General features: G+C 44.4%; 1 protein-coding gene across 13 annotated transcripts in view; it reads left to right on the forward strand.

Annotated features, from left to right (window-relative positions):
• The window catches only part of MSI2 (musashi RNA binding protein 2), a 222548-nt gene extending 213243 nt beyond the window's left edge, over positions 1-9305 (forward strand). For 4 of the 13 annotated variants that reach the window (XM_039387204.1, XM_039387219.1, XM_039387216.1 and 1 more), the window contains 4 exons: positions 1686-1894; positions 3705-3782; positions 6084-6294; positions 7522-8600. In XM_039387204.1, coding sequence (XP_039243138.1) covers positions 1686-1894; positions 3705-3746 — 251 coding nt within the window. In that variant the 3' untranslated portion in view covers positions 3747-3782; positions 6084-6294; positions 7522-8600. Of the gene's footprint in view, positions 1-1685; positions 1895-3704; positions 3783-6083; positions 6313-7521; positions 8601-9193 lie in introns of those variants that run through there. The other 9 variants (XM_039387236.1, XM_039387241.1, XM_039387243.1 and 6 more) reach the window with 6 other exon arrangements.
• The last annotated feature ends 2260 nt before the right edge of the window (positions 9306-11565 follow it).

The raw sequence follows: 11565 nt of genomic DNA on the forward strand, positions 1-11565 counted from the left end.
CCAAAATCTGTTTACTCTCTGATGCCTTATTTCTTTTAACTTGCTAGCTTAGATGTCCTACTTACCCTCCCCTGTTACCAGTTCAGAGCTGCAGTGAATCATTTATTTTGTAAAATTGACTTTCCTGTCACCACAGAACCACCAACTGCGGGGTGGCCTTTTTTTGACCAGTTAATTCATTCTTTTGAAAACTGAGGACCCCTTGGGCGGGCCATGCAGGGGAAGAGACCCAGGGCAGGACAGGTGGTGGCTCCACAGCAGGTCAGGCGGAGCCCACCACAGCCCATGTGTGGTGCTGCCAAAGCCAGAGCACAGGGCTTGCTCCCGGGTTGGCTTCCACGGCCAGGAAAACCTGCGGGCGAGGGGCAGTGCAGGCTGCCAGGCTTTATAACCCGTTGTAGTGTTTAATGAAGATCGTGGGAAGTTGCAGCCAGAGGAAAAGGCTGAAGAAGTCTTGGTTCAGCCTGGAAGGCTGGTGATGGAGGTGATGGGATTGGGTGCCTGCTGGGGGCACCCAGTGGTTCGGGCCCCGTTGGTGGTTCGTGTCTCGGGGCTGCCCGCAGTGGGGACACCGTGAGGCCCCGGTGAGTGTGGGGGGACCGTGTTCTGTGTGCTCCTGAGGGACCTTGCAGGTACCACCCAGGTGTAGCTCCAGCTTCCTGCAGCCATCTCCATCCAGCTCCTCCCCGTCCGCTGACTTTTCTTTCGCATTGAAACTTCTTGTTCATAAATTCTACATCCAAGAGCAGCCGTGAGAAATGCCAGAAGCCTGATCATCTAACATGCTTTAATATCTAAATCTCTTCTTTAGTGTCATTCTTATTTACATTGTTTTTCTTTCTCAAAAAAAAAAAAAAAATAAATAAAGGGAGGAAAAAAATAAAATTTTCTTTTACTTCCACATTAGGAGGTGAGTTGTCATCCACCCTCTGGAATTATTTTTTGCTTTTGATCTTTATTTATTTGTTTAATTTTGGTTGATGTCCCAAGCATGGTTTTGGAGACGAAGGTAGGTCTTCGCTCTCCAAATCAAAAGGAAAAAAATTAAATAAAACAACACTCTCCTTGGTCATATTTAAAAGAAAAAAATCCAAACTGTTCCATTCCATACCATTTAAAGAAAAAAAATCAACTATTGAACTATTTCTACAGCTTACTGATCTAAAAGGGCGGGTTTTTTCCAAAAGTATCGAATGGATCCAAAAAAACAATTTTCCTAGATGTGATTGAAGTTATTTGCTGTCAACATTTTAATATCAATATTACCACAATGTGTAGTCTCAAACTAGTTCCTTTGTAGTTTGCATGGGATGTGAATGCTGTCTCGGCGTGCCCAGACCTAGAGAACTTGTTACTACTGCATGAGCATCAAGTCAGATGTTGAAAAATACCTATTATATTTTGTGATAATTTGGTGAAAATGAGCACCTCCAGTCTCTGGTTGCAGTAGTGTGTTGAATGATTGTTCTTTTTTTTTTTTTTATATATATCCATATATATATTTTTGGAGCTCTAAGCTTCGTAGTAGTCCGGGCTGACTCTTCTCCAGTACTTGCTCTCCTCTCGCATGGCCTTGGTTAAGTGTTAGAATTGGGCCTAGGCTGTTTATTCTGGTGTTTGGCTTTGTAATACCGGTGCATGCCCGGCGTCTGGCCTCATACCCAGCTTTATTCTCTGCACACCAGTCTTGAATAGCTACAGTGCTCAACCGAATTTTGGCGCACCCGCTTCCCCGGCAGGCTCCAACCCAGCACGACCCGGAGGCTTCCCCGGGGCCAACAGCCCCGGGCCCGTCGCGGATCTCTACGGCACGGCCAGCCAGGACTCCGGCGTGGGTAACTACATAAGCGCCGCCAGCCCGCAGCCGGGCTCCGGCTTCGGACACGGGATCGCCGTAAGTACCGCGCGCCGGCGGGGACGCGCTGCCCGGGCAGGGGGGGTGGTGACGGTGTTGGGAGGGGGTTCTCTTGGGGTTTGGTGGTGGTGACCTGACGGCGAGCGCAGCGCCTTGCTGCCATAACCTGTGAGAGCTGTGCCCAGCCACCACTCCAGTTACCAGTCTGGAATCATCGGAATCGTCAGTCACGGAATCATCAAGGTTGGAAAAGACCTCCAAGGTCATCAGTTCCAACCTTTGACCGATCGCCCCCTTGTCAACCAGGCTGTGTCACAAATTGCCACACTTCCAGGGATGGGGACGACTCCACTGCCCTGGGCAGCCCATTCCAGTTCTTAACCACTCTTTTGGTGAAGAAATTATTCCTGATATCCAACCTGAACCTCCCTTGGCGTAAACGCTCGTCTGGAGCCTTCTGCAGCCAGAGCTGACACGTCTCAAAGGGAGAATATTTAATAATTACGGGATTTAAATTCCTGCTTATCCATATGGGTTTTATATCAGCCCAGCCACCCCTCCTGGCAGATAGAGCAGCAGTCCCTTGCTCCCACCTAAATCAGCTCATTAATTCAGCTGGTGGGACCCCCTGGTTGGCCACGGCCACCCTGGTGAGGGAACGGCCGTGTCCTGCTGCCCTTCACCTGTTTGCTGAGCTCTGGAATCACTTCCAGCCAGTCATGGCATCACTCACAGTCCCTCAGATCTGCAGGTTATGAGCAAGTGGCTTCTGCTCCACCGTCGGGTCACCGGGAGGTGCCTCCTAACGCCGCGTTGGGTCTGCGATCGCACTAATGAGGGCACAGATTGGCTTAACCAGGCTGCACGTGGCTGTGTCACTGTGTGTGAGCATGAATGGGGCTGCCTCCGCCGCCGCGGGCACTCGCCCAGACTCCGTCTGCATCGGAGGCTCTTGCCATTTTTGGAGTAAAATTATGAGGGGTTTTGTTTGTTTTTTCCTCTTGTACAACGAGGAAGTACAGAGGCTCCCCTGAGGTTTCCTCAAACTGGGTGGAGAACTCAAGTCCCTGATGGAATTGGATGGGGGGAGTGGGAGTGTAGTGCAGACAAACTTCCTGAAGTTGTGTCACTTCCTTTGCATAAGCAACCGGTACCCAAAAAAGACCAACAAACCCTCTGCCTCCCTTTGTGCCCTTGTGCTCAGTTCCCATCCTGCCCCTCCCATGGTTACACCGGGGACTTGACAACCCCTGTGGATCAGTTCTAGTACCAAACATGGAATATTACTGCTCTTCTAGGAGCTACATCAGTTCAAACTGCCACCTCTCACCACTTACACCACCTCTTGTTTCTGTTTTTCACCTAAAGAGAAAGACCTGTTTGTGCTTGAAAACTTGGGCACTTTGGCCTCAGCAATATCCCAATTTTTCAAGTGATAGGATGCGAGGTCCAAGCCTGGGTATCCGGATTTGTCTGCACTAACTCCCCCAAACCATTTTATAATTAACTTGCAGATTGGCAGCCTCTTAATTCCCCCAATAACTGCAAAGAATCCCGTAGCTTTTTTTACATACATTTATTTAACACTCTCCATTTACTAACCCTGGTTTAAAAATAAAGAAGGGAAGACCCCAAAGCTTATTTTTGCACCTGGGGGAATGAGAAGATGATGGTCTTGGAAAGGTAACCATAGAGTTGAGCACACCTGGTGACCAGAACAGCTCTTGGAAATCCCTATTCATGCTGGCAACACAGTCTTTCAAGTCCTTTGATAATTTCTTGGCAAAATTAATAATCAGCTGTTCCCATGTATAGAGCACTGATGAACTTAACAATTGTACAATTTTAGGGACCTTTGATTGCAACGGCTTTTACAAATGGATACCATTGAAACGTTACACATGGTTGGTTGCCATCTCACTTGGAGGTATTACAGTATATCCCATTTGTACTTTGTGCTGAACTACCATCTCCCTTATATTTACTTTAAGTGAACAATTTTTTATCTTCATTTCGTCTTTCCTTGGCCTTTAATCATTCCTTTCTGTGATTTGTGTTACTCAAATCAACCTCACAGGTTGGAAACTGGAAGACAGATCCAGAGCTAACCCCCCCCTAAGTTACTTTTTCATATTCATCATGCTTTGTGCAATAATTTGAGAAGCAGGAAATCCTGCAGAAAACCCAGAAAGCTGTGGGGAATCACCCCAGGGCCAGCAGCCAGCAGTCGCAGTGGGATCAGAGATCTGCTCCCAGTGCACTGGTCTAAAAATAGCTGAGCCCCACTGCTTTACTATGGAGAAACCATCATTCATAATTAAGTGCTGTACCAAATATTACAGCTAAAAGATAACATTGTAAGTCGTAACCATAGAGCAATTATCAAGATTAAAAAAAAATTAAACCTGAGCAAATTAAATTAAAGACATTACCTGAGCACCACGGCCCTGGATCACTGCCAGTTTCCTACCCTTTGAACTAAGCTCGAGTTAATTAAATGTTTAATTTTTATTTTTTATTATTATTTGGCCTTTGGCATATTCGTCTTTGCAAACAAATATTCTTAACACCCGGAATGGAATAGATTAGAAAATGCAGTGGAAAACAGAAGTTATCCCAGTTAAATGGCACAGGTTTACCTGCAGAGCGCCGAGCCCTGGCAGGCAGATGGAATGGATACTGCAGGTTTTATTTCCCTGCCTCTTGCCCAGCACTACCTGATCACTGTCACATTTTTTACGTTCAAAAATCAGTCTACAAAATCAGAATTACAGTTAGTCAAGGGGCTGGGAACTGGAGGATGGTTGGAAGCTTTAAATTACATAAAAACAGATTTATACCTAAACACTAGTGGATAAAAGGGGTTTCTGTTTACTCTCCATCTCCACACACACACCCCAAGATTACCTGACATTGATTTGCTCCAGCAAGGAGTATTTTTTATGGGAAAGGAGAAAGTGCCATAAGCAGTCTTGCTTAATCCCAGCTATTACCTGCACGTATCGGTGTCTGTTCGCCGATCAATTTGTCAGAGTCCTTCACGTTTTCTGGGCCGTCAGCCCTTGGAAGAGCGAGGTGGTACCCGAGGCCGACTGGAGCCTGGGCAGAACATCATAACTCAGGCTAATAACGCGCGGTGACGGCGCCGTCACCAGATTGATGGGCTGTAATCGCTCGGCTCTCACCACAGCACATCCCAGGAACCATCAGTTACTGCCCGGTGTTAAGGCTCAAACCATTAACGACTTAAAAACAAAGTGCTTTTAATGTTGCTCATTACTAATTAAAATAGATTTTGAGAGGAGGAAATGAGCCTTATTATTAATTCCTCAAGGAACACTGAGTGTGAGATCCTTGTGGCTGTGGCACTTCCCGCAGCGGCCGGGCCCTCACCTGCCCCGGCTGTCCCCACGTCCCTGGAGCAGGATGGGGCTGTAGGGGCTGAATTTGGCTGAGCTGTGGGTTCTCAGGGTGGGAATCAGCCATAGGGGGTGAATTTGGCTGAGCTGCAGGTCCTCAGGGCAGGGATCAGTTCCCACATCCCTGTGGGGTTCTGGTGGGACCTCACCCTGAGCACGACTGTTTGGGAATGGGTTTTGGAGGTCATCCCAAATCTGTGACCAGGGAGTGTCCTCACCACAGCCAGTCCTGCTAGCAGCTGCCTGCAGAACCAGTCCCTAATATTTATATCTCTTTTATACATTATATATCTCAGCATTAAGCACCAGCAGGGACGGAGCATTGGAAGCTGAAACCTCTGTTATAAAATAAATCCTGGCCACCACAGTGTGCCCGGGTAGGAGTTGTCACCTTCGAAGTACTTTAGAGAGAACTCATTTTACCAAAGCTGTGTAAATTCCTGGCGTAACAGATGCCTGAGGAACAGTTTTTGTCCTTCCCATGTATCAAGTCACATTTTTACTGTCCCTAAACCAGCCCATCCCTCAGCTAAGCCCAGCCGGTCCCCAGTCCAGGCTTAGCTGGGATGGAACTGGAAAGTGAGAGCAGGGAATACATGAGATAATACCCTCTCTTGGGAGGGCTGTCCAGGGAACACCTTGGCATTCCAGCCTGTCACTCTGCATCCACCCTCAGCGTGGATCAGAGCAGGCTGTGGCTTTGCAAAGCCTTTGCAAACACTTTGGGGTTTTTTTTTTGTTAAAAATCCTAATTGACCTCAATTAACTGTCCCTCTCCCCATGTCCATGTCCACCTTCTCCCCTCACAGAGTCTCTCTGGATGTCCGGGCAAGACGGGGCGAAGTTTCTGAAGGGGCCCACGGTTGGGTGATCTCATCAGACTTTGAGCACTACATCATTATCATCATCATCTTCACCGCCAACACAAACTGGAGGTGGCACTCGAAGGACTTGAGTTGTTTAAAATCTCTCTCATCATCTCATGAATCTGCTGTACTATAAAAACAACAGCTTTTAAAAGTATGTATATAAAACCCATTTCTTGTTCGTTTTATTTTCTCGATGGGTTCCCCCCCCCCCTTTTTAAACCTCTCCAAACCCACATTTTTTCGTAGCCTTTGACATAGTCTCGTAGCCACGTAGTTGGAATTCTTTGTGTATCTAGCGAAGCCTAACCATAGTGTAACTGTTATATTAAGGGGTTTCTTTGGTTTTTCTTTCCCACCTCCCCCCCCTCCTCCCCTGTTTTACGCAGTTGTTGTTGCTTAAAGGATGCTGAGATGGTGACAGGAGTCTCAGCCGCCGGTCCCGGCTCTGCCGCCGCCGCGGGGGGAGCGGAGCCGGCGGTGGGCACGGCACGGGGGGGGCCGGTGGGGCACGAGGGGGGTGAGCAACAGGTTCTCTAGCCCTTCTTTTCCTTTGTGGCGTCTTCGTTAACTCTAATTCTCTCTATTTTCGGCAATAAGGCGAGGGCGACAAACTTTTTGCGCGTCCTTTTTTTCTATAAGTGCTTTTTTTTGTTGAAAGAGGTGATATAAGGTTTTTTGAAAATTGTGAATTCTGAAAAAAAAAAAAAAAAGAAAAATAATAAAATGCTGTAAATACAATTCCATTAACTACATAGAAACTATTAAGAAAGAGAAATACAAAACCTATTTTTGTGATGGAGTCAGCCTAAGGCAGTTTCTCTATGAAAATGGAAGAAAAAAAAGACAAGGACGTTGTAGCCTTTTGGAGCGACTGCCGGAGCTGGCCCGGGGTAGGTCGTGAGGCTGTGGGACCCTCCCAGCTCTCCCAGTTCAAAACCAGCAGCTTCGCTCTCAGACGTGCACAGCTTACAAAGGAACAGTCTAGTGGTATTTTTTATTTTAATTTAAAACCTGCTTTTTCCCAAGACTGATCAAGAAGCTACGATTTTTCCTACTTAACGTATTTACGGTTCAAAGCACACCTTTATTTTGGTTTTGGTTTTTTTTTTATTTTATTTTTCAGTCATTGTTTTAAACTAGATCAAACTTGCTGTCCAGTCATTTCAGCTGCTCTGGGCACCCTGCACAGCCCGGGGTCGTCCCTGCTGCGGGCAGAGCGGTGTCCAGCTCACATGGTTTCCTTTATTATCCATCACTTTCTGTATCAACAAATTAGGAAGGCAACTTCGGTTGGTTTTGATTTCTATTTTTTTTTTTTTTTTTTTTTTTTTTTTTTTTTTTTTTTTTTTTTTTTTTTTTTTTTTTGGGAATACCTCAGTGCTACAAGTTTCACCCTAGAAGCAACGGAAGATTTTAATTTATTGTAGTTGTAAACAGAATTTAAAAGAAATAAAGTATAAAACATCATTGCACTGTGACTGGTAGGGGAAAAACTGACAGTTTCCTATTTGCACATGTTTAATATTTGGCTGTTATATATATGGTCCTCTGTTGGGGGAGGAAACTTATGAAGGATATTTTTTAATTTAATTTTTTTAATATTGGTAAATAGGCCTGCAACAGCAAACTAGAAGTACAACATGGTAGGTGGCATTAAGAACATACTGTAGTGTGGATATATTTCTTCTTTTTTTAACATAATATTGACAAGTTTTATTAATATTTTTTTAAATTGTTACGTTTATAAATTTGGTACTTTAGGTACAGCCAGTATAAGACACTGAATGCGACATTTGTTAAAAAGAGCTGCTGCACTCCTATTTTTGTAAATTTTACTAACAAGTAGACTAATGTAGACATTCAATAGACAAGGTAGAGCAAGGCATCTTTAACAAAAACAAGGCACCATACTGCTAACCGAAAGGAGAAAACCTTGTTTTTCTTGTTTTTAAAAAAAAAAAAATCATGCTTTTTATGTAATATTTTAGGTTTTTTTCTTATTTCAGAACAACCAGGTTTAAGCAAAATGCTGGACGCTTTTTAAATATTGAGACTTGATCAAGTAATAAAAGAAATAAAACGATTCTTTAAAAAATAAAAACGCTAAAAAAAAAAAAAAAAAAAAAAGAACACGGACGAACCAAATTCCCTGTGATTCAATGTGCCGTCAGGGAATTTTTTATTGCTATTTTGTCAATGTTGATGATGTACTGTACTACCAGTTGGTTTTCCTCTCCATTCCCTGTCACCTCATAGAATATTCTTTGTTGATCATTGTTGTATGTTAATAGTGTATAAAATGGCTTATCTTGTAAGAGTGCTGTCCTGATGCTAGTGTAGTGAATTCTTCCCCCCCTCTTTCTCTCTTCCTCTTCTAGTACATATTGGTAGGTGTATCGTAATTAAGGTTAAAAATTTAGATGTAGTTATTCAGATTTAGGACCAGTAAGGATAGAACTTTCTCTTATTTAAGAAAAAAAAAAAAGCTAATAATTTTGGGAAGGTTTTCCTTTTTTTTTTTTTCTTTTCTCTTTTCTTTCTGGTTTTTATTTTTTTCCTCTTGTTTATTATTTTTCTTTTGCTGATCTGATGCGGTTTCAACTAACCAAAGGTCTCACAATGTTAAAAATGCTGGCAAACTCCTAAGGCATTTGTAGATCCCCACCCTTGACTTTGGATAGGGGATGTGCCATACTACCTTAAATGCTAATGCTAGATATGCAAAACTGGATTTTTTTAATTTATTTTTTAAAAGAGGGAGGCACGGTATATTAAAACGATTTTACTAAGAGAAAAAAAAAAACATATTTTTTTAAGAATGCTCAGAAGAAATTGCTAATCTGTGTGAATATGTTTTAGATGTTTATATACCTTTTGAGAAGTCCCAGTGGCCCATAGCACAAATGTCGTGGAATCCGAGATGTTTTGATGTGGCTACCTAGACTAAGGTTCACGTTAGTCCCCCACTCATCTAGAAATCCATTTGGAAGGATTGTTTTTCTCTTTTCTTTTTCTTCATTTGTTTGGGGGTTTTTTGTAATTTTTTTCAGCACAAAGGTTCAGCTCCACCTTTGTTTTACTCAAGCCCAGCAAGTGAAGGATCATGGAATCATGAACTGGTTTGGGCTGAAGGGACCTTAAAGACCATCCAGTTCCACCCCCTGCCATGGGCAGGGTCACCTTCCACTGGACCAGGTTGCTCCAAGCCCCGTCCAACCTGGCCTTGGACACCTCCAGGGATGGGGAGTCCACAACCTCTGTGGGCATCCCTCATTCTGAGGGATATTGCCCTTTGCTTTCCAAATCTCTCACACAGACCCGCTGCCCCCAGAATGACCAAAAAGAGAGATTTCCACCCTGCTGGGGGACCTGGGCACCCAGAGTGCCAGCGGGTCCATCCCTGCCCGGCTGTGCCGTGGGACGGGCCGTGTCCCAAACACCAGGGACATTTTACAGGAGCCACAAGACCTCGGGGACCCTCCCCTGTCAAGTAATCCAAGTCCTTTGGGATCAGCTTGATTAAAACTAAGCCTGATCTGTCCTTTGGGGTTTTCAATTTTTCTTATACTTCCTAAATGTTCATTTTGAGTTGAATTTGTAGCTTGGACTTTAAGGTAGCATGGCTCTCTTTGCTGTAAGTTAATTTTTTTCCATTGTACAGCAGCATCTGCTGGTGAATGTCACACATCTTGCTAGGCTTAGTTAAACCATTAGGTAATTGTGGGTGATAACGACCTGAAAGGTGTTGGGATTTCTTTTCTTCCCTGCTCGGCAGCCTGGGATGCTGCTTTCATCCATAGTGTGAATGAGGGCTAGCGACTCCAGCCACAGTCCCTTCTTGTTTCGTTTCTGCCATTCACTCAATGCAACATAATCAATAATAAAGCAATATAGTTTACTACATTTTTACTGAAGGCCAGCCATGGTTCTGTATGATATTGCATATGAAACTGTTTACAAAAACGAAAACCAACACTAACTCATAGCTGTCTTTTATGCTATGGCGATGTCTCTTGGGTGGAATCTTCTGAATTCTTTTTTTTAGTGGTTTGGTTTGTTTTTTTAAGCGAAATAGTTCAAAAGAGAGGAAAAACTGAGGTTAGAGTTAAGGCGAAGAGACAGGATGCATCGAAGACACACCGGCAGATCCCGGTCTGCGCACAGACACTGTAGAGTTTCCTACGTACAGAATCCAGTCCAACCCGTTGCCGCGTGCGAACACTACGTGAGGAGATTCTGTAAGCTAAGCAATACTTTAATACTGTAATAAAAATTACCAAAAAAAAAAAAAAAAAAAAACAAAAAAAAAAAAAAAAAAAAAAAAAAAAAAAAAAAAAAAAAAGGAGTTAGTTGGAGAAAGTGAAATCCTCGTGGTCGGTTCTCGGTCCCCCCCAAACAAAGTCCGACTGTGTTGTGTCGAGAGCTCCGTGTCCGAGCAGGGCGGGCCCCGGCGCGGGGCCGTCCCGTCACACCACCCGTGGGCTCGTCTGTCGCGTCGACCGTCGTAGGTAGCAAAACCCCCCGTCATTCTCTGTTGTACGAGGTCTGAACTCCATCAGTACTAGGATGCAAGTGAGCATTTCAGGTGGTCATAAATGTACCTAAATAAACTATGGCACAGTGGCAGGCCTAGCCCTTCCTTTTATACTTTAGTATGAACTGATGAGAACTTTGGTAGTGACTTTTTTTTTATATATATACATATATATATGTATCTATATATATCAAGCATCTTTCAGGTCTCTGTGTATGGCTTTCTGAAGCCCTGTTGTAAAATACTATGTGGATGGGGGTCTCTCACATCACAGATGTGGAAAGTATAATTTTATATTTGTATTTTCAAATAAATAAGTTTGTGAAAGGTTTCCATCCTCTACTGTGGTCCAGAAATCAATGTGTTTGTCTGACGAAAAAATACAATAAACTGTTTTGAACAGATCTGTGGAGTCCCTTTCATTGGCAGGGGAGGAATATTTATTCCTGGGAGGGGAGATCAGCCTCATACCCCAAAAACCCATCACCCTGTTGCCCCTCCTGTTCCCACTGGCAGGGCTGGCCCAGCACAACCAGCAAAATCCTCATCCCCCTGCACAGTGCCCCAAGTCTGGTCCCTCATCCTGCGCCCCACCAGGCACTTTTCTGGCATGATCAGCACTAATCCCATTTCCAGGAGGGGCAGCGGGTGGTCATGTGTTCCCAATCCAATTGGATGAATTCCCACACATCCTTGCTGTGTATTTTTCTCATTAGAGTGGCACACGCTGTTTGGCTTCACACCCTCTCTCTGCTCAGATACTCCACCAGAGGCTGTTTCCCTTTGGCACTCAGAATGGAGCGGAGCCAGCTCCCCCCTCCCGTCCTCCTTTAGGTCTTAAACATTCACGTTATTCCACCTGGGATGACAGAAGTTCCTGCAGGTCCC

The sequence above is a fragment of the Pipra filicauda genome, unplaced genomic scaffold (genome assembly GCF_003945595.2).
Source record: "Pipra filicauda isolate LSUMZ 115617 unplaced genomic scaffold, ASM394559v2 scaffold120_size2142806_pilon, whole genome shotgun sequence".
In the NCBI taxonomy this organism is placed as follows: Eukaryota; Metazoa; Chordata; class Aves; order Passeriformes; family Pipridae; genus Pipra; species Pipra filicauda.